This window comes from Eufriesea mexicana, unplaced genomic scaffold, assembly GCF_001483705.2.
Source record: "Eufriesea mexicana isolate 0111107269 unplaced genomic scaffold, ASM148370v2 scaffold630, whole genome shotgun sequence".
Taxonomy (NCBI): domain Eukaryota; kingdom Metazoa; phylum Arthropoda; class Insecta; order Hymenoptera; family Apidae; genus Eufriesea; species Eufriesea mexicana.
The window spans coordinates 560,336-583,525 of NW_016908822.1; the positions used below are offsets into that span (position 1 = coordinate 560,336).

General features: G+C 42.9%; 3 protein-coding genes across 9 annotated transcripts in view; 2 read left to right on the forward strand and 1 right to left on the reverse strand.

Annotated features, from left to right (window-relative positions):
- Positions 1-3,562, forward strand: part of ss (aryl hydrocarbon receptor spineless) — a 185,454-nt gene extending 181,892 nt beyond the window's left edge. Inside the window, exons 6-10 of the mRNA XM_017898446.1 lie at positions 418-712; positions 811-952; positions 1,028-1,495; positions 1,678-2,649; positions 3,349-3,562. Of these exons, the coding sequence (XP_017753935.1) occupies positions 418-712; positions 811-952; positions 1,028-1,495; positions 1,678-2,649; positions 3,349-3,562 (2,091 nt within the window). The remainder of the gene's footprint in view (positions 1-417; positions 713-810; positions 953-1,027; positions 1,496-1,677; positions 2,650-3,348) is intronic.
- Positions 3,563-8,005: 4,443 nt separating this feature from the next.
- LOC108546401 (arginine/serine-rich protein PNISR) lies at positions 8,006-13,899 on the reverse strand. The gene is made up of 11 exons (XM_017898462.1): positions 13,812-13,899; positions 13,517-13,705; positions 12,939-13,195; positions 12,438-12,609; positions 11,987-12,168; positions 11,648-11,878; positions 11,471-11,573; positions 10,405-10,476; positions 10,047-10,138; positions 9,820-9,976; positions 8,006-9,745 (listed from the first exon to the last, which is right to left on the reverse strand). Exons 1-11 carry the CDS (start codon positions 13,897-13,899, stop codon positions 8,964-8,966), a joined length of 2,325 nt encoding a protein of 774 aa, XP_017753951.1. The 3' UTR covers positions 8,006-8,963.
- A 3,465-nt stretch (positions 13,900-17,364) lies between these two features.
- The window catches only part of LOC108546397 (pleckstrin homology domain-containing family G member 5), an 84,399-nt gene continuing 78,573 nt past the window's right edge, over positions 17,365-23,190 (forward strand). For 6 of the 7 annotated variants that reach the window (XM_017898456.1, XM_017898454.1, XM_017898458.1 and 3 more), the window contains exons 1-3: positions 17,365-18,674; positions 20,195-21,010; positions 21,183-21,589. In XM_017898456.1, the coding sequence (XP_017753945.1) occupies positions 20,878-21,010; positions 21,183-21,589 (540 nt within the window). In that variant the 5' untranslated portion in view covers positions 17,365-18,674; positions 20,195-20,877. Of the gene's footprint in view, positions 18,675-19,415; positions 21,011-21,182; positions 21,590-23,190 lie in introns of those variants that run through there. The other variant, XM_017898455.1, reaches the window with a different exon arrangement.

Sequence of the window (23,190 nt, forward strand, 5' to 3'; positions counted from 1 at the left end):
AAGAGCGTCCATTCTGTCGCGAAGAAGAACATCGGCCAGTGTCCTTTTCGTCGTAAACCTTTTACGATTACAGTTTCATTTTCATAAACGTCAAAGCGGTGACCTTTTTGCGCGACAGTCCCATGACCCGGTCGGATTGCAAACTCCTCCTTTTCGTTGTTCTTTATAGCTCCCGGACACTATTTGTCCCGTGTATACCTCTGTATTTGCTAGCTGTCTGCCGTAAGATAATTAGTGTTTTGTCGCGTTGCGGCTCGCCGCTCGCCAAAGGGTAAACCCGGTTTTGCCCACGCTTTGATTTATGTCCCTTCTCGTGGACGATGGATAAGTACGCTCCTAGTGGACAAGTCTGCGAAATCTGCGAGAAAATCGTGCCCTTTCTTCATCATTCGTCAGTCGAATGTGTCTTTCTTCCAGCGTTTGGACATCAGGGGACGGGTGAAGGTGCTTCATGGTCAAAACAGGAAAACGGAGGAGCCGCCGCTGGCTCTATTTGCTCTGTGCACACCGTTCGGACCACCATCGCTGCTGGAAGTGCCGCAAAAGGACGTGATGTTCAAGAGCAAGCACAAGCTGGATCTCGCGCTCGTGTCGATGGACCAAAGGGGAAAAATGTTGCTGGGCTATTCGGATGCGGAGCTCGCGAACCTTGGCGGCTATGATCTAGTCCATTACGATGATTTGGCTTACGTCGCGAGCGCTCACCAAGAACGTAAGAACTGTTTCTATTCCATCCAACCTCATATTTCACACCTTTTATTCGAAATATCTTTTACCGCGAAATTACACGAGTCTTTTGATCACTTTCAGTCCTGAAAACCGGGGCCTCAGGAATGATAGCGTACAGATTCCAAAAGAAAGATGGCGGATGGCAGTGGCTGCAGACTAGTTCCAGGCTAGTCTACAAGAACTCGAAGCCCGACTTCATCATGAGCACGCATCGACCTCTCATGTAAGCGGCGCTTAATCGAAGAAGTAATTAGACACCTCGAATTCCCTCGATACGATAACCTTGCTAATTCTCCAGGGAGGAAGAAGGCAGGGATCTGCTCGGTAAACGGACAATGGACTTCAAAGTAAGCTATCTGGACGCTGGCCTGACCAACAGCTACTTTTCGGACAGCGACAGTCTCACCGGTTCCGTGATGACGCCGACACTCCCTAGCCAACCGACGTCCCAGAGAGTGAACAGGCGGTACAAGACCCAGCTCAGAGATTTCCTGTCGACCTGTCGGAACAAACGAACCAAACTGACCGCGCAATCGTCCGTTTCCCCGCCCGCCACACCCACTGTCGCATCCGTGGACTACCTTGCGGCTGATACCAGCGCTGCGGCTGCAGTTGCAGCGGCGTACAGCAACCTGAACACGATGTACCCGACTGCTTATGCACCCACTGCTGTCGCAGCCAGCACAGACCCTTCGTTGACCACGTATATTGGTCACACGGGCAACTATCACCAGACACTATACCCGGCTACTGCGTTGGACAATAGGTAAGTCTCGTGCGTTTATTACGGTTAATTTATATCGAACATTTGATTGGCACTGCGTCGAATCGTGACGCGCAATTGATCATGTATTCGGATGGTCAATCAAACGATTGCTATAAATAATTCTTCGGGTAACAGAGACGAGCCTATCAGTCGTAGTAATCCTGAAATTTGAAAAATTCCAGGTACCTCACAGCAGCGACGGAAAACTTGTTCCAATACAGGCCCTTGGGCTCCTACTACCCGGAATACCACACGAGCACCGCGTACAACGGTTTCATCGATGTCTCTCTGCCCACCTACGAGACGCACCAGCTGACGAGTAAAGCCGAGGAGAAGCTCTACTGCCAACAGCTGGGCGAGTCTCCCAAGTATAGCTACGTGGAGACCAGACACCCCAGCAGCGTGAGTGGCTCCCCCTATGCAGCCAGTCCCGTCGCCAGTGCGTCCACGATGCACACCACGACAGCGGACATCAACATCGTCCGTGCCGGCAGCAGGCACTCCCTGGAAGGTGGAGCTTCCTCCAGCAATTCCGCTGGAAGCTCGCCAGTGACCGGTCCGACGAACGGCGTGCTCACGCCGAAGATAGAGGACGTAAAACCGGAAGTGTACGGCAACGAGGCTCCCCGACAGACTGTCCTGATGTGGGGAGCACCTCCTGCGCGTACTCCACCGAGAAACAACGGCAGTTACAGCCCACCCACGCCGCATTCTACTCATTCTTCTACCCATTCCACTAACGCGACCGCCGGGGATCCCCTGAAGTCTCTGGCGGAAATGAATTCCATGAACGGCGAGTGCAAATGGCGGCAAACGTCGCCCAGCGAGCAACAGACCACCGCGCCCAGCTCCCCGAGGACCAAGGCGCAGTCACAGCAACAACACCAACATCACCCGCAGCAGCAACAGACGCAGCAGCAGCAGCAACAGCACCAGCAGTACCCCGTGACCACGTCACAGTATCAGGCCGCAGCGGCGGCTGCGGCTGCGGCTGCGGCCGCGGCAGCCAGCACTATCGGATACGCGCACTCGCATCCAGGCCATGGCCACGGGGAAGCGGGCTCCGAGGTATGGCAAGGAGTGCAACACCACCACCACTACCAGTACTATCCCTACCACCATCACCACCCCGCACCACCAAGGCACGCGCCCCAGTGAGTGTCACTGCTGCCTCACAGATTTTAAAGTAATTCTTCCGACATGGAAATGAATTTCAAGTGGCTCACAGCTCGCGGTTAACCCCTCCAGGATAGCCGGAGTGTATCGTGGAATTTATTTTCCCATATTTTCCTAGGGGTTGATAGAGCAGGGTCGAGCGAACGCCCAGCGTTCGCTTGATTCCTATTCGAGATTGTCCTCGAGGGGTTAAATGAAAATAATTCCTACAAGAGACTTACTTAGACTTCGTGGATTAGAGGCACCGTTATGTCGATAATATTCTCAGACACGGTAGATGGAAGGAAGATAATCGCGCGAGGAATAAAACGAGATACCTTCGATACCTTTGATATTTTACTGCTGGGCATGCACGAAACAAGTAATGCACGAACTTCTCTCAAGCGTACCACTATCGATTCGATATCATACTCTGCATGTCCACGTTTTCGTTTCTCGAAGCGACAATCTCTTTTCTCCTCGAGAGATCGAGCAATTATTTCCGTACAGTTTAATTTAGTCCACTGCACTTAGGAGGAGAAAATTATATACACGTTTACGTCATCGAGAATGGAAAGAATCGTCTGGCGAAACAAACGACGGACAGCGTTCGACTAAACGAGATATAATTAGAGCGGAGTCGAAGGTCGGGGGCGAAAGGGGTTGCAAATAACGGGGAAACACACTTTCGGTTGCAGCACGCCCCCGTCAGCTGTGGGAACGGGGACGGGAGTCGGCATGGGCATCGGGCCGGACAGCAACACCAGCAACAGCAACGTCTTGTACCACCCTCCGCACCACCACCCTCAGCACCAGCACGCGGTGGGATCATCAGCGGCGGGAATGGGCCCAACTGTCCCTCAGATTCCAAACCGGACGCCGGGAGTCCTTTGCTGTCCATCTCTGAGGTGACTAACACCCTGCTCAACCAATAGTCTCTTCGTCACCTCCGCATCGCTCCGTTTTAGCGATCAAGGTAATCCCAGCAAGCCGATAATTCATCGTGTACCGTACGTTTTACGAATCACAGACGATTCACGACGGTATACTCAATCATAAGCATTCGAACTATGTCTACATTGTTTCTGAAATACGATCTTTCTCTTGAATGTCCGCAGGTATCTCCCAGGAGATAGTTTCACCGAGGCGAATCACAAAACGCGTGACTGTACCATACAGATAATACCGGTTAAAGCTGTTAAGAGTGTTCCCGTATAGCGCTGTAACATAACATACTCATTACAGTTAATGTCCGACGTTGCTACGACGTATGTGTATGTACGCCTGATTACGTTCATTCGTCCGTATTGTTAAGTTTTCACGAGAGTTCTCCGGGGGTCGTGCAGAGTTTCGAGTCTCCCGCTCGTCGATCGTGAAACCGCGTGAAAGGTGATGATTACACGGAGATCCTCGAGCCGCGTTTCCACTGAAAATCCACGGCGGAGGGTCGACGTTTACCGCGTTCGCGTGGCGAGTTTCCGCGGTAGGAAACGATAGAAAATTTCTGCCAGCCGAAAGATTGTAATTTAATGGTACGTTTGTAATTAACATATCGATACCGTACGGGGTTCGTAATCGATACAAACCGGAGTGTGGCTAGTATGTCCCTTTGGCTCGAATCGCAACCACTTTTGTAAGTTTCTTCTATTTCCTGTAATTACCCACGTAACACGCGCAGACATAGGCACACACGGATAGAGGATAACCTGCCTTCCACGAAAATTTCCTGGGGCGAGTATTTGAATTGTCCACGCCAAGGGATCACGCCCTAACCACACTTCCACCCTCGATCCTTTGAACGTGTAAAGGAGCAATACAGATTCCGTCGAGGAGCACAAAACGAATCGCCTCGATCGAGCTACGAGAAACGCAACACACATGGAATTTAGTTTTAATTAGGCCTGCGTATATCGTGTGATCGTGCTGTACGTACTATCGTTGCTTTCTTCTTTCTTTGTTAATCCTCTGCGGGGCCCGGTTCTATCGATGCCAGGCTACCGCGTGCCCTTGGCAGATTCGGCCAGCAAGGGGTTAATCGTGTCATTGCGTTCGTGCGTGTAATCATTTTTTAATGGAGTACACATGATTCTGTGATATGTGTTAGGTAACTTAAAAAGTGCGGTATTCTTCTAAAAGATATTTAAGATTCGTGCACGCGAAAATGAAAATATTCTGGGCAAAAAAAAAAGAAAAGAAAAGAAAAATCGATGGAAACCAGATAGACGTGTTCGCCTCGCCGCACTTCTTATACGAGGAATCGAATTATACCTTCGAGAAACATTCCATTTCGCATTCCAATCCCCAACTAGATGGACCAAAGTATGTATTATCCATGGCAATACATGAACTATATAAACATTCCTTGTACACTTACGCATTTTCATTTTATCATATCGCTATTTTATTTAGAAAAGTAAAAAGAAGAGAACAAAAGCAACCCCGAATAATTCGATTCCTGAATCACACCGTTTGCGTTTTCCTGTCAAACAACGTCAAGATACAGTTGCGTATTCCGTTGAACGGGCCAAGACGAGAAGAAAAGAGGGAAAAAAGAAGAGAGAGAGAGAGAAAAGAAAATGTGAAAAAATGGGGGAAACTCTCGATTCGGCTGAACCTCAGTCTTGCCAATGTTTTGTTAATAAGTTTGTAATTTTTGTACTTAATTAATTTATACGGCTATTTATGTACACGCGCGTAAATCGAGGTCTAGCGAAGCTAGACGAGCCTTCCATAATTTTAGACGTATACTCTGATTTCGCGAATGTAACGTCCGTGCTCGGGAAACGAGAAGACTGTGCGCGAAGAAGAGGAATGAGGGTGAGAATGGGCAGAGGGTACCGGAAGTCTCGATCGACTTCCCGTGGCAGCGAACTGTCCGCGTTTTAAAGAGGAGACCAGAGTGATTTTACGATGCTTCGAATCTCCGGGTCAGAGATAAGAGATGACAAAAGAAAAACGTGATTTTATTTTGCGCATACATATCAGAACAAAGGGGAGGGGGAAGGGAGCGTGTAAACCCTTCTTTTTCTATCGCAATCTTGATATATATATATATACAAAGAGATATATATGTATACATAAAGATATATATATATATTGTATTATTTGCTGGTAGGAACCGTTTCAATTTTACGGATAGCGTACTGATTTCGACGAAATCCTCTTTTTTCCTTCCGATCCACGCATCCTTTTCAAACTTTCAAACTACAATTATTCTGTAACTTTACCTACTTCGTGTCGTTGTAGCGTTATACAATATACGAAACTATTTTGCTATGATTCTTTGTAAACATCCAGTCCGCTGATCGGCTTTACGACAAAGGACAAATTTCGTGACGCTCCAACACTCGTTACCGACGTAACTCCTCGGGGCCCAGGACCGCCTAACTCTCAGAGAGGTGTGTGCCTCTTTCATTCGACGCACGGGGAAATTTGAAATATTCGTGAAGGGGGAAAATTATCGACAATAAAAGGACACTAGACATATCGATTTTTACTTTTCTTTCGCGCTTTCGAGCAAAGATCGCGTAAAAACGGATATGCAACGGGGACAAAAGCCAGGACGTCGGTAACGAGTGTCGAGGACCCATACTGTAAATTCACATCTTCGACCGTAACAGCTTGAAACTACGTTTCTTTGCAATATCGTATGAAGGTCTACTATTATAAGTAATTGAGTCTAGTCCATACATAAAGCGAATTAATGATATATCTACTATGCTTAAATTGTAACAATGTTCTCACTCGCGAAGCAACCCCTGCCGACAATCTTGCTTGGTAAACGAATTACCTCTCCACTGTACACATGTATCTATACATAAACCCGCGTTAACGATCCCAAAATCGTCCGTCAACCTTCGAATCGAACGCGTTTCTCTCGACAGCCTCGACCCTTATACGATAATATTTTTATTACAAACTTGAAAGACGAATAGGGAAGATCGTGTTCGTGCCTGTATATTTCTTTTCGAGGGTTGCAACAGCAAATTCTACCCCTCGTGTTTGCCCCGAGTACACTCTGACAAATTTTCAACAACTGTTTAATAAAGCATGCTCGATTTGGGGGTTGACGCCTGGCCACCCCTTCTTATTTCATCACTGTGGTGAGAATATTCTGACAGTTTAAGCATACATGTATATTTACTGTATATTTAAAGTAAGGTATCTTCTAACGAGTATAGATAAGATTTAGTCGATATAGACGATTCTCCCCATAGTTATCCACATAGATCAAAATACGTACCTTATTTTATAGTGACCGGTATCTGCAGACAACATGCAATTCAATCGTGGCCCCCTATCGAGTTGGATCGTACAACTGGAAATTTTATCATCGCGTGTTCCGTATTTTCGATCGATATTTTCGATCGCGATCAACGAATATCACCGAGTGCCTGTTTCGATCGAGAGGACTTATCAGACCAGTGAGACCAATGTTTGTTGATTTCTTACGATGTAAAAATAAATAGGAAGATACTATTCGCGCATATCGAGATGGATTGAATAAATGTAAAATAAAATATGAACTTGATAGTTGATCCCCTCTTTTTCGAATAAGTCTACGAGACGAAATGCTATATAATTGTAACACGGCGAGGAGAAGGATAATCGTGGAACAAAAGATATCGTCGCATATCGCAAAAAAAGGTGTATGAATTTATTTTTTGAGAATTCGACTATCCCGAAATTCACGATGATACCTCGAGACAATTGCTCAACGAAAGAGACAAAATTTAAATACTTTGCAGATACCTGTATTCTCACTACTTGTAAATTTTTTAACTCGACTATCCTTGGGCTTGAACGAATTAAAAATGAGAAAAGAAAAAAAATATCGTCAGCCCGTTTTCCTTTCGAAATATTTCTCTCAACGCCTTGTCCTCTGGCTAAGAAAACGTGTTGCATCCTGTTCTGCAGATGTTCTTTTATATATCCGAATGTATCAAAGTGAACACGATAATCATGCCAAACCAAACTTTGACTCTCCTCGATCACTCCATCCAATTTATCTCCGATATATTCTATAGAACCTAATTACTTATTAACACTAAACTACTAAATGCTAAGCTCTACGAAATGAAATTTTAAAACTGTATCAAATGTTTATATGAAATAAATTATAATAATGCAATAGAACGGACGTTCTATCTTCTCTCATCTGCGCTGCTGCGAAAGAAAGGAGAAAATAATAGCATGCGAACTGAAATTTCATACAGGTGAAGACATTTCAACTCCATCGTGTTTAGGTATGTTTCTTCTGTTTCTTTTTTTCATTTATTTATTTATTTTTCTCATTTATTTCAATTAAAAATGACTCGTTACACTTATCATAGCAATATGTATATGTAAGGCCCGTACTTACAATACATTGAAATCATCGGTTTAACGTATGTCGAACGTATGTTAATACATGAAACTGAACCAACAGATAGATCTGTGTGTATCTGTGTATACGTATTTATTATGCGTCACGATTTTTAAAGTTTAACAGTTTGGTTTTCACTGATACGACTTTGACAAATATCACTCGATACATAAGAGACAGCCTCGCGATTCTAAGGAAACAACGAAAACCAAAGACTCTTGATTCCTATGCGGCAGATTCCCGAATGCAACGGCCAGAACTTCTTTGCACCTGATTAGTTTTATTTACTGGCATTAATAGTGTGTACAGCGCAATAAAGCTTGTATGAGATAAGTAACAGCGATTCGATATTCATTTGTGGGAAATAATCGACGTCCGACATGGCTTAGACGGAAGTTCGTGCTATTCTACACGATTGTTCAAAATGCAGACTAATATTTGTTTGTATAAAATGGATACATCATTATAAAATAATGGTATCGGAATCGTGAATGAAAAAGTTCGCTGATGTGTACATGTGTCTGATTAGTTTTCATAGAAGTGGATTACGTAGGAATAGATCGAATAAAAAAAAGACCAATCTCATTTTATACAGGAATAACACTACGGTTAAAAATCTGACTGTGGTAGATCGAAATAATTACAAACTGTCCGGATACTATACAGTTAAAGATATATTCTTCGAATGAATCTAATGAAATTGGGAAGAGGTGACCTAATCGATATCCGACATCACTAACACGCGCGCACGTGAGAAATTTCAAATAGACAATCACAATGAAAACCTTTACTTTCGATAATATTAGCGTTATTCATCGACAACAAAAGGTATATCTTTCGTTTTTCTCTTTTTCCTTCGTTTCATTCCTTTTAGTTCCGTACGAATATCTCGAAAAGTTATTTAATTATGAATATGTATATACAACCTTGGCTAGAAGTTGGTCAGGTTCAATTCCTGTACCGATGCGACGACGATTTCTTACCGTCCCGATGATTCGACTGCCTTGATCTCGATCGAGATTTTCTATGATCCCTAGATCTAGATCGTGTCCTTCTTTTGCTCCTGGAAACGTAAGACTGCGAGCGTTTACGTTCCTTTGACCGTGTTCGAGATCTGTCTCTAGCTCTGGATCTGGATCGTGATCTTCGTTTGTCCCTGGCACGAGATTTACTGCGTCTGGTAGAATAGGACCGACTTCTTCTTCTGCCTCTTGAATGAGAACGAGATTTCCTTTTTCCCCTGGAACGCGATCGAGACCATTTCCTCGTTGCCGAGCTGGATCTAGATCTACGACAGCTTCTCGAGCGAGATCTACGCCGTTTGCGATTTCTCGATCTCGATCTGTGCTTCTTACTGGACCTATAATTGCTCGAAGACCTTGAACGATATTCTTTACGAGGTTTTATCGATCTAGACCTGGACTTGCGTTTGTGGCCACGCTCGGAAGAACGAGACCGAGACTTTCTGCCTCTCGATTTACTTCTACTCTTTGATTTCCTCTTTCGATATTCACGGTCACGAACTTTGCTCGATCTTTTCTTCTTCAACGAGTTTCGACTCGAGTCAGAGCTCGTGGACTCGGAACTGCTAGATTCGGAATCGGCTGACCCTGATGGAGTATTGGTCTTTGCCATATCAGGCGGCACTATTTGTTGCTGTGGACTTTGTCCGCCGCTCGACAAAGTTTCAGACGCTTCTCTTTGATTATTTATCGTTTCTTTTTCATCAACTAAAGTAGTGATGTTACGGAGTTACGCTTAATGATGTAATGACCACTTAGTTTTATTATATTTCGAAACATACCTGAATCTTTGCAGCTTGTATTACCAGTATGATTTTCCTGTTGTTTATTATACTGCTCCTCGTAACGTTGCTCTTCTCTCTCATCTTCCTCCGCCAGACGCGCCTCGATTTCTTCCTCCGTCTTTTTGAACGCTTGTTGCCGCCGTTTCACCGTTTCCTGCAATAATATCCAATATTACTTCCTATTCTCAAGCTGCGATCCACCATCGCCAAGAGTAAATACGTACTATCAGCTCCTCGTCGCTATCATTTTGAGCCTGGACGTGCTCGTTCTGCTCCTCCTCAGACTCGCTGTTGCTGTCGCCATAGATGCCCAGACCTATACGAAACATTCAGTTCATTATTCTCATTCTCTATCTATCGTGTGTTTTCGTCAAAATAAAGACATACGCTCGACCACTAACTATGCTGCCGCTACGATTGAAAAATGTCCTGAAAGACATCTTCGTTTCACGAGAACTTATAAGCGAGCATGGCTACAGAGAGTGGTACAATGCACGAACGCATTTTTACAAATGACTGCGTGTACACGACCGGTTCCTAGGATGACCGTGCGTTGAAGATTATAAAGACTTAGCAACTTACCAAGCTTACGAGTGATCTGAGCAAGAGGGGCCATGTTGTTGAGGGATGCGACGGGGGTCTCTCCTGCAGGGACTTACAATACACACGCATTTAGTACCAATGGCTAAGTGCTATCATCAGGATACCCCCCAAAATTAAATGGTACTGATCACCGATATCACAAGGAGAGTCGATCCTGCCTTCAATCCTCATATACCTTAAGAAATCTTTAATAGCAATCCATTTAGATATACGAAACTGAAACTGCTTTAGTAAAGTGACGTTAGTAGAAGAACATATCAACGATCAGTTTACGTGCAGAGCCGGAAGGTAGAGCAAGATATCAATTGAAACAGATACGGATAGGATCGTGTAAAAATATTACACTATCTGATAGCTACGGTATATAAAGCAAATAAAAGGTAAAAATAGATTTCGAAAACGAAAAATTAAGATTAACTCTATGTGCTTTTTCATAACCTCGGTAACAACGAATGTGATCCCATTGATCAACGATTAATTAGATTCATCGAAAAACAATTACAAAAACATTTTATGTAATATTTGCCCTTTACGCGTTTTTTTTTTTTTCTTTTTTTTTCCCCGTACATAACAACTATATCGAATCTTATCGTATAACTTTTTACCACTTTTACTTCGCTTTTTTTTTCACGAACAATTTATTCTTTGAGTTAGTACAACTTTTGGATTTCCAACAAACAATAAAGAAAACGATTCGATAAAAAAAAAAACAATTATCGAATTAATTGTATGAGAGTTCAGTTAAGAAAATCGGGTAACATAGTTTCTATAATGCTATTTAAAGAAAAAAAAAAATATAAGTATCACTTATGGTACGTGTATATTAAGTCCTGGAAAAATAAAGTAGGATATCCTGAAATCATCGAATAATTAACTCTATGAATTGAACAATCTTTGTTTAATGTTTAAAAGCTTATATTACACAAATGGGCAAATAAAATTCACCGCAACACTGCACAAGACTCATATGAATAAGATTCTGTGCACTGGTGAGCGAAAGTATGAAATATCAATTTGTTAGTTGTATCGTGTGTATCTGGGGTACCTTTGGCACGTGCGCGGCTCCAAACCTCTCTGCACATAGAACCGATTTCTTCGTTCGTTACCTCCAGAAGAATTTCCGTCAGCGATCGCCGTACCTTTAACATCTGTACCGAAGGAAATCTGTAATATAGCTAATCAAACTGCGATTATCAATGGTTTCGAGCGAGATAATATTCACCACATCCTGCAGTATCTCTTCTCTTGAACGTTTCGGAATGGTTATAGTCGCGTTAGACGTGGTTGGACTTCTGTCTGTATGCGCATGCGCATCCGGCGAGTCTGCATCTCGAAAACGTGATTTCCGTGGACGAAGAAGAATGTCTGGGGTACGTTCAAAATTTTTTTCAGTCACCTGTTGATTACGTACTCCCTCGTCATCTTGTTCTGTTTCCTTCTCGGAATCAGAATCCTGCGTTTCAAAAGAGCAACGACGAATTACGCAACGATGTTTCTCACGAATATTTAGCGTAGCTGTATTTGCGAAGCACGCAATTAATGCATGCATTCGGACACCTACAAATTTGCTTTTACAAGGATTCAGTACAGCCCGAGCTTCATCCTCGGCTTGCTTTCGGGCTTCTAATTCTTGTTTCCTTAGTATCTCTTGCCTTTCTCTTTCAACGGCTTTCTGTTTTTCTTTTTCCATTTTTTCTAAACCCTCCCTAATCCATGCCGGCAATTGTCTACGTTTTGCCGCGTCTAAAGTAAACATATCCTCATCGTATGAATATTTTACCACGGAGACAACAGGACATTATCGTAAAGGTTATTTGACGAATACGCGAGAAAATGTAACAACAAAACTGATCAACTAAGGTACTATCATCGCATGAATATTGTAATCCATCGTACATCTTTGTAAATAATAATAATTGTTATATCATTCAATTATATTATGTTTTACATATAGAAATTAATAGCACATTTAATCATACACATTCTACAAACCATACTTCTTTTTGACTCACCTATGGTTGTTGTCGTATCCTCCTCAGGTGTTTTTTCCCTATCCTCTCGACATCTTACAGTATCCATGGTCCTCATATGTGGTGTTCTATTTGTATGTCTCACTCCTTTCATAAAAGGGGGTGGCTGAGGAGGTATCGTAGTGGGTGGTTCTCCAGACCAATAACTAGTCACCTAAATGTAAAACACTTATTATCTGCAGTTTCCGATGTATCTTATATTCCATTCTAGAATATCTATTATTTTCAACTATACTAATTGCTTTCTCATATGATACTATAAATCTTATTGATTGGGAAAAATGAGAAGAAGTCAAATAAATTGAGAACATAATTCAAACTACAATATAACAAATGGTATTTTCTCTTGTCAGCTTTACGACACAAATGTTTAGAAACAGAACAACACAATTTTATGCATAGCATTGTTTTGCTAAACCTGTGTAAAGGAGGAAGTGTAGGAATCTTTGAAGTTTTATATTATATTAGATATACAATTTTAACCTGACTATAAGGTTGTGTTGGAGGTACTGAATTATAAGAATACAACGATGGTGTGGTTGGTGGTGGCACACTAAATTCTGATGTTGTAGATATAGTTGGAGCAGGTGGAATAACAGGTACTGTTGGAATTCCCATAGGCTTTCCATCAGAACCTATAGAAACACCCGGGGGAGGTACACCAGTCCATTCCCAAGTACCTGCTCCAGAACCTGAAGTATTCCAATGGCCCCACTGATTCCACTGATTCCATGCTTCAGCTGGTATTAAACAAGATATATTATTAAAGAATATTGTAAGTATAATTTAAAGCGTCACCGAATAAGTATAAATTAGATATATATTTTATGTTTTTAAATAAAATACAAAATACATTTTATAATACAAGTACATTGGCTATATTAAATTAAATGAAAAAAATTAAAAGATAATTAAACTTTATTTTGACTGTCTTTACTCGAACATACACTTACATTACTTTTATTGCATTTAATACTTTTATTACATTAGCTACAACTATAATAATATATACAAGAAGCATACGCATAATAAATTCTATTAGACTAATTTGTTTTTATTACCTGATCCACTGATGGTCGGTGCCGGTGGTGCTGGTGGAACATCGTCTTCTTTCGTATCCATATCCATTGGAGCTTCTCCGCTACCATCAGTTCCAGGACATATAGGATTAATCGTAGGCGGAGGTGGTGCTGGTGGCACTACAGTCTCTTTCATTTTGATCCACTGTTGAGCTAATGCTGCCCAGTCAACTGAATGGTGATTAAAAGTTTTGCATAACAATTAAATATTGTTCAATCATGATAAAAAATGAATCACATATATACTAAATATTGAAATACTTGTTATGCCATTTACCTTGATCGTTACTCATATTTTGGTATGCTGAAGGATTTAGTGCCCACTGGGTTGGGTAATCTTTTCCTTCAAACATTTCTCCACTCATTTTTATCTACTAATGCCCCAGAGGAAAATAACAACTACAAATTAACGCACTTTAACCTTATATGTGTATAACACAGACATTGGTTAGCAATGCGAACTTAAAAGACTACTGAATACAATATATCGGCTACATGATGGAAAAATGTTTACATTTTGTTACTTTTTACAACTTTCACTGCACCGATCAATGTTTTAATACACTTCGAGGCGCCCTATTGCAATATATGTTACTATATCTAATGTATACGACGATTACAGACACGATTCGCGAAAGTTTATCATGCTCAAAGGAGCGACGTAAGCCATAGATTAGTGTAACCGATACAGATTTAATCGAAGCAATTTTACATTTTCTACGTACTTTTTGTTCACTTAATGTCTTAAAAAACTGCCAAACTACTTTACCGGAAAATATTACATCTCCACTAACGGTGGCCGCGAGGTGTCACAACTTACATGCAGGAGCGTTTCCAGTACTGAAAGCGTATGTGGCGCCACCACTGACTTCGCTACATGAAAATAAGAACTGATAGTCGTAGGAGGGAAGGACGATCGTCGCTGTTCGTAGCAATATTTTACTATCTTTTCTATCAGGTAATTATAACTTTCCATCATTTCTAAAATATCACTCCATCATTCAAATCATACCGAAACTTGTATCTATTATGCGTGAATTGTATTTGACGATCAAACACACTGACTTTGTTGGTAAGAATACAGTGTGTTGTACAAAGATAAAATATCATAAGACTCTTTGCACTTTGCGCCAAAACCTTCCGCCATTACATTTTCCTATCTTCCGATTATTCAAATACGATCTCACGAAATTTAAAAATTTTATAGAATATTTACAGAGATATAAATTCTTAATAATACGAGATGTATTATTCGATAGGTTCATTTCAAATAGATTGGAAATAGGAGGAAATATTAATAATTCTACTTGCAAGCCAACACGAAAGAGTGGTAAGTTCGTTTCAAATTAATATTTAAATGTACATTTATTCTATACGCTAATTTTGTGATAAAAAAATAATATCTCTTAAGTAGATTAAATTTTTGATTGTGTTTTATTACATTTCTGCTGAAATTCTCCGTAAATTTACTGAGTAATTATTCGAACAAATTAAACGAATTAGAATGACGAAAGTTTAATTTGTAGTTGAATTGCGTTGCCGAGGGTAGCGGGGTGAATTAACGTGTTCAGCTAGTGGGGATGAATGTACCACCCTGTGTCAGGTGTTGTACCACGCGGCTGGTTAGTCTGCTTAAAAACATTGAAGCTTCATGAGCTTTCGTGAACAATTTGGCCGACGAGTCTTTCGTGAACGCACCGAGAGCTGTAATACAAGTGAGCTCCCTTATAGTTATTTAATAAAAATTATGACATTAGTGTTTGCATTAAAATGCATTTTAACGCGCATTTCGAAAGCAAAATTATTAGTTTAATTTCCATATAAAATATTCTTTTTGTCACAAAATTAGTACTTAAATAAAAAATAATATTTGGGCATCCAATATTCGTTATTTATTTTTGAAACGTGATTTCGAACAAGAAATTAAATCTAATAATCTGTTCTCCAGATCTTCGAGATCATCAACGTCAACGATAAATTCCAAACTTCTCTCATCGTCCCATGATGCTCTTCGTCGATTGGTCCACGTCGGAGGAATCGCTATTTCAAGGAAATTAGACTTCGATGACCACTGTTCTTCGTTCGTTGTAAGTGCTCAAGCTGTACCTATTTTTTACCCAATTACGTTCTTAATTACAAAATACGTTGGACGCAATGGCGTGCCAATTAATATTTTCCCACGCAGTGGCAGCCGCGTTGAATATCACGCTTCAGATTTAATTCTGTCCCATGAAATGCATCGGATTTCTAAAGCAGGTTGTTGACTTAATAAAGACGCCGGTTGAATTGCGCCGGTTCCACATTCGTGCGCCACCATTCAGACAACCGTGCACAATGCCGCCAATTTGTGCCTTTTCCTTTTTTAATACATCCTTGACGCGACTAGCGCGAAGCTTAAAAGTCGCGTAGAAAGTTCTCTTATCGATAACTGGAATCCATCGGTCTTGGAACTAGATCAGCCAGCTTTTTCATATTCAGCGTATGAATCCGTCGGAACACTTGAACTATCACAAAGCAGTTTATCTATGAGAAAGATAGAGCACAGCGGAATCAGTGTTGCGAAATCAGCTTGGAAAGCAAGTGGAATAAATTTAGGTTAAACGTTTTATCGATTCCCGCGAACGCTTTGAAGGAACAGCGATTCATACGGTTGGATTCTCCGGTGGACACCTGAACAAATCCTTAAGCGGCTAAGGATGTCAAGGAAACGATGAAACTTGCCTAGTAGGCAGTATAATTCGTTCGCCTGATTTGGCATTTCGAAGAAACACCACACGCACCGGAAATCATGGAACAGAGGCGAACTGGACAGCGAATAGCGAGTCGAAGAAGCCCCGAAGAAGGACGTTCACGAATTTGCAATCTCCTTCAACACGGTATCGATCTGCTTACTCTCACGACCTAGAAATAGACAATTCGTATCGACATTTTCACACATGTGCCAAGGGATGCGTTCTGAACTTCGCGAACAGCCTAACCAGCTGAATTCCTCGTACTTGATATATTATCGCCAACTTTATCGCGTTTCGTAATGATACGTATACACGTACATACGTTATGTGGTACGACTTCTTCGATGCCCATAAAAGCCTACAACTGATCATAATAACGCGAATGTGCCCACGCGATAAAGCTACGAAACGAGGTTTGACATCGATTATTTCTCAACTTGGAAGGCAATTTTGAGAAGGAGAGATCCCTTTACTCGTTCGTTGCTATCGTTTAAGCGAAACGATGGAAGAAATCACCATGAAACGTCTCTAAACTATAGTTCAATGTCAATTAGCATCTTTTATGCAACACGTTGCATCCATGAAATATCAATCTCTGCGATCGTAAAGCGACGCCAGTAAAATGCTGCCTCGTTACATTCGACAGAAGTCATTTCACGGCTCTCGAATATCGAACACGCCAGCGGGTTTCCCTCCCTTCGTCAATAAAACGGCAACATGTGCTTTACACTGGTTTTATAGCCACGCTAGTTGCAAAACTTTTTACAACGCATTTCAGGTATCCGTGAACATATCCCGCGGACATTAACGCGCTCTATGCCCTCCGCTGCGATGCGTCAGTTGTATCGTGCAAACTTTCCCGATCGATTTTGTCAAGAACTAAGCCATCTAAAAAGCCTCATTCCACTTTTGCTGATTTACCGGCTCACGTGTAACGATGAAATCATTTTATATCGTCATACGAAGAAACGAAGAAGCCGCCAAGCTGAACTTCGATGCTACGAGCGAAATTACACGGTACGTAATGGCAACGATAATCTATAATGAACGAGTCACCTCCACGTAAGTACTCACGCTATGTAAACGTTCCGAGCACATACTTCTTCAATAGCTGATAATTTTCTGTTAGGTTGCTGTTGCATCGACCTCTACGCATCAAGATTATCTTGGGCGATCCACGCGGAACAAAGTTGGAGACCACTTAAGATTACAAACAAAAACGTAGGAGAATTGAGAGCCACTGATATGCCACATTTTTCCTTCGCTGATCGACTGTTTCTTTCTCGATCGGCACCGTCGTTCCTTCGAACGATCGTCGTTCTCTTTCCCGCCACGGTCGCCCCACCACGCTGTCCTCGCGGGCAAAACGCTTACCTCGTCTCACCTGTTTTCTTAATTTCTTCGCTACGTGCGTCTGCGATTTTCGCGCTCGCGTTACATCGAGACGGCGCGAGATCGATAAGAGTCACCGGTCTGCCTGCCGCGGAATACGCGCTGGATAAACCGCATTATCTTGATCCACTACGCTCTTGTTCGCTCTTCATCAACTGGCGAAAATCGCGTCTGGGTCGTGCACGATTACCAACCTCGCTATCGTGATAGTTTTTCTTTTTTTGTCGCGGATTTTCGAGCGAATTCCGTGCATCGAAATGCCTTATCACGGGCGATAAGGCTTGGTGAAAATGTGTTGTGGTCGATAAACGCGCGGATTCCGACCGCTACCGGGTCGGGCCACTTGCTTTTTAATTCCTTTGTTTACTATAGATCGAAATGCGGGATCATCGGGGCGAATCGAGTTAATCGGTTTTAGTCGCGCCGCGGCGTTCGATACGGTTCGAATCGTGGCTCGTGTGGAAAGAGAGCGAGGACAGACGCTGTTAAATCTAAAAATTCGCCGAATTGTCGACGATTTAAGCGTAAACGATTTAGCGGGTACTTATTAATCAGCGTGTCACGGGATCGCGTTAGATCTTCGAGGTCAATGAACTGTCACGCGATGTGCCTCCGTGTGTACGTGTGCGTGTGATTTGTCCTTTTCTTTCATTTTTTTTTTCCATGTGAATCGTGCCTCGAACAGGAAAATGGTAATCGGTGAGAAGTACGGAGAATGCGGTGAAACCTCGAATTCCGAGTGATTTACGATCACCGGTCACCGTCGCGATCGCGGTTGCGATCGCGGTCGCAGCCCGCGCGTTTATCGTGCTATGAAATCTGTGTAAACCAGTTCCTTCGGTCGCGTGTAATTTCGTTTGTTATTCGCGAACGTATTCGGTTTCGGACTGTATCCAGTTTCGTTTGGCTGAGAGGTACCACGGTTTTCCTGTGCCATATTGGGACCAACTGATCGCCATTGTCCTAACACGGGGCACGCTGCGGCTACTGCGTGAGCACCTCTGTATCATCACGTGGTATCGTACCAATTTCGACTCTATTATTCTGTCAGCAGTGAATTTTCTTATTAAATACAACCGTCGTTAGCGGGACCGTTGAGCACTTCGATACCGTGTTCTTGACAGAGTCTAGCACTCGCGGCTGATCGACGTTCCATTGTTAGATCCGTACATGTAGATATCGCAGGATACCACGATCGGAATAGTTGGAGATGACGTAAGGCCGTCGAAAATTCCGCGTGCATATAGCGAATAGTTTTTAAGTTTGCGCTCAGCGGTTTTAATCAACTGAACTTCGCGCCACCTTGAGCAACCTTATCGGTGCATTCACGAACGTGGCAACGCGTTACGTGGTTCGCGGTGCATCGATTTAACTAGTGCAAATTTTGAGGCCAGAATCGGGAACGTTGCGAGCTGATACCAGCGAGTTTTGTGGATTTTCCCCTACTCAGCTTTCGCTATCTATTTTTAACCGACACGCCGTTATCTCTCTAATATCAATAAATTCCCGTTCCGTTACAGAACCTGGCTATCTTTCTCCGCGAAAGGCATTTATTCCTGCTTTCGTCTGTCTTGTAAATTATTATAAACCGTCGAATAAGGCACGAGCGAAATTGTATCCTTCGAGCAATAACGTTTCCGCGTTCGAGCACCGTCTTAATCGTCGTTAACTGTTACCTTCGTTCTTCTTACGCCGCTATCAAGGTGCAAACACATTATTGTTCGTGACGTTTCTCGTAAGTCCACGATAATATCGTGATATGCCGCTACACTTACGATAGCGTTAATTGCGGTGACGAAACGCGATCGTGAACGTAACTGAACAAAACATACTGATACAGCTTAAATGCGTTTCTACCTGCAACCGTGGTGTAGCTATGTAGCAAGTTCTTTACTACAACGTTGGTAAACGAAGGACAAAGAGAACGGTTAGAAATGTTAATACATGTGAACACGTGTGTACACAAACGAGTAGAAAGATAGCGAAAAAAGAGAAACCGTATTTCGTTAATCAATCGTGGATTTATCGGTCGAGAAAGGGGGTCAGCGATAATGAATCGATAGTTAATGCGACACGATTTGTTAATGGAATTTATTAATCCCAATAAAACACCGGCTGAGCCGGTGGGGCCGATTTCAAAATTAACTGCGACCGCGAGGTTAATAATTCAGCGATTGTCACGATTGATAACGATGTTAGCTAGCGACGCTTAATTAATTATAGCCTTTAATGGAACTACTTCAAAGCAAATAATGCGTAATAGGATCGCAGGCCACGGTAACCCCGTTATCAACGTCTCCAATGGATTATCGTCGACATCGATGCGAACTTAATTAATCAGCATCTCTCGGGAATCCTTTTAAAACGTCCCAACCCTCGTTTAACGCTAGGCCTACCGAAGTAATTAAAACGATTACTTGCCAACATAAATGTATTACCTCCTTGACACGACTACAAAGTGATCCTTAAAAAGGTCACACGTTACCACTGGAAAAACGAAAATGGCATAAAATCGAATTTCTTTTCTCTCTTCCAGTAAGAATGCCTTGAAAAAGCCATCGTTTCGACAGTTTCGCCACGCTTTAATCGTCGATGGTTCCAGCGTTAGGTGGTCCAGGGCGAGCAGGACCAGGAAAGAGACGGACAAATACGCCAAGTAGGCGTGCTAGCCTGAGAAACAGCATTTACCACGGAAGTTCGCACATTGTTCAGCCACGATTTGCTCGATCGACGATAGCACTGGAACAATAAACGTCGCTCGGAATGGAACAATCTCTCGCGCGCGGCTGTAACAATTGCACGATCCACGCACGGCCATAATACGATTCTATTGATCCGATTCGCCGGTCTGAAGCTGCTGGCCAGCCGGCGGCGTGGCGGAGAAATTTGCAATAATCGGGGATCGACGAAAGCCGCTTAATTGTTCGCTCGAACGCGTGTTCGTTCCGCGACCTCGGTGTTTTATTGACGGTTCATCCGCAGTGCTTGGAGCGGTTCGCGTGATTGGAGTTACACGTGAAACGCTCGTTTATCTCCAGCGAGCCGACCTCGATGAAGTGCGGCCAATTTCGCCAGGCCGCCCGAGTCCTTTCGGATAGCAAAGCGCGGCCAATTCGTCCGGCCGAGACACAGTGGAATCTTTTAAAAGAACCGTGATTTGCTCACGGGGAGGAAAAAAGAAGCTTACTGCACGTGCAAAGATATATCGAGCTTGGCACGATGACAACGCTGAAGGACGAGAAGAGGGCGACGAAGAAGTCGAAGAAGAGCAACCAGACGACAGTCTCCAGTCGGAGCGCGAAGGCAACGAAGCAGGTACCCTCGAAGAGCAAACAGTCGAAAGTGGAAGCAGGTATAGCGACTTGAAGCTGGTCTTCGAAGTTAGCCTTGATATTGCTCTTTGCTATTTAGCAAACCAAGAAAACCTCTCGGAAAGTTTTTCGGAGTTGTCTATCTTCCTCCGTTGTCTTATTATCCTCTTTGCTCCGCTTCTAATAACGTTGACAACGCTTGGTTCTTTCCAGGGGGACCAAGGGACGATCCATCGATCCACGATAGCGGCGACAATGCTTCGAAAGATGTGACGGAGGAGACGGCAAGGTCGAGCGGAAGACTCGAACGGAAGTCATTCCGTCGGAAAATCGGGTCGCTGATAAGAGGCAGCGCTGCAGAGTTACCGGCTGCGATAAATCGCAGCCTGCAGCCGATTAGGCGTAGCCTGAGCTTCAGCAAAGACTTGAACCGGGTGCACGAACCCTCGAAACCTCACAGGACCATCAGCGCGCAGTGGTATAACAGTTTGGTGTCATTGGCGGAAGATGAATGCCTGGACGAGTTGGATGACAGCTCGGCAAGGAACAACACGTTCGAGGAACTCTTTCCACCCAAGGTTCAAGTCACTAGGACGCAGAGTCTCATCGACACCACTTTCGTAAGGGTTACTTTCGTACAGATAGAGTTATCCATCGGAACAGCGACCTCTACCACCCTACCGTGCTGGTAAATTGATCGACTTGGTAGCCGAATTAATTTCTTTCTATTCGGGGTGAATTAAGTAACCTCGAGAGATCGGATTTATCGAGGTGAGCTGTTCCTCGTAGATTTATTTTGCTTCGTCGATTTCACCGACATCCTAGTTATGCAATATTCACCCTCGTAATTAAGACCTAATGAGCTTTTCCACCGAATTTGAATGGGATTTTAAATGAATTTGAAATGGAAATTGAGTCGTTGGAGTAGATTAGCCTCGGAAGATGGATTTGCATTTGTGTTTAATATAAAATCCAATGAGGCAAACGCTGATGGATCACGAAGAGAGTTACCTTAGCGGTATCCCTAATTTTTACCAATTTTATTCGCGCAATCGAGTTTCGTCGAGGAAACAATGACGCATATTAATCAGGATTGACTGGACGAGCTACGAAAATCCTCGTAGCTAACCGATTCGTATTTATTCGATTTCGAGTCGAGATGAAAACTCGTTCGATCGACAAACTAAATTAACGCTGCTTTTCATTAAATTGAATTAATATGCGCATTGATTTTCAGCCATTGAGTCGAATACTTTGTTCAAGAAGGAAGCAAAGCTCGGCACTTTTCGTAATTAGCAAACATCACGTCGATTCGCAAAATCTGGCGCCTCTTTGGACACATTTCCGATTGCTCAGACTTCACGAAGCGTCCCTCCGTTTAGTGTCATCGAAGTTTCATCCATTCTGACAGGAACAACTCTACCGAATTGAACAATAATAACATTTTCCCATCGCGATGGGCATGCATCGCTTAAATAGGGTGCGTTCGCGTCATATCGATACGACTTAAAACTTACCATCGAGCGAAGATAAATTAACGTCCAGTGAAATATAAGGCTATCCACCCCGACTGCGGTAAAAATTGCCTTTTATTAAAATGCCGACTCGTTCTTTCCCTCGGCGATAGTTCCGAATAGTTTCTTCTTCTAATTAAAAGGGTAGAGTAATATCCATGGTTACCCGATAACGATAACAGATAGAATTCTAACCTGGACTGTAATTTAACTCTGGAACTAGAACTAGAACCGATGAAAACGGCCGATTACGCGCTGTCTTTATTGTTAAAGAAAACACGTGGCTATACTTTGTAGAACTAACGTCGATGTCTACCGAGATAAACGCGTAATTATATACGCCCAATTATTTCCATCCTAACGCTGTAATTACCGCTATCTATGTACACAATATTCAGTCGCACATTACGTATGGATCGATAGTTGCAGCGTTAAGTAAAAAATTCGCAATTCAGTAGCTGCCCGATGCCATTAGGATATCTAACCCTAGATCGAGCGATGGAAGGAAGCAGACATGAATGTTTAACTTGGTCGTGTACGTGGATACGCATTCGTGAGTCAATAGTCGAAATAAAGCTGGAATGTGAACCAACCTTAAGACCGCTCGGTGTTCGCTGTAGAAACTTGATCAATAATTTTGCCCTCGCTCCTCGACCAGGCCCGAGACAGTAAATATTTGGATCACAGATTAATCCGAGATTCTTTAC

What these genes read in the sequence shown, in the direction of transcription:
- LOC108546401 (XM_017898462.1), bottom strand. Translation starts at nt 13,899, where the DNA reads ATGAGTGGAGAAATGTTTGAAGGAAAAGATTACCCAACCCAGTGGGCA. An exon ending in GAGCCGCGCACGTGCCAAAG is followed by an intron (nt 10,477 to 11,470) that starts GTACCCCAGATA and finishes GTGTATTGTAAG; the next exon opens with TCCCTGCAGGAGAGACCCCC. An exon ending in ATAGCGACGAGGAGCTGATA is followed by an intron (nt 9,977 to 10,046) that starts GTACGTATTTAC and finishes ATATTATTGCAG; the next exon opens with GAAACGGTGAAACGGCGGCA.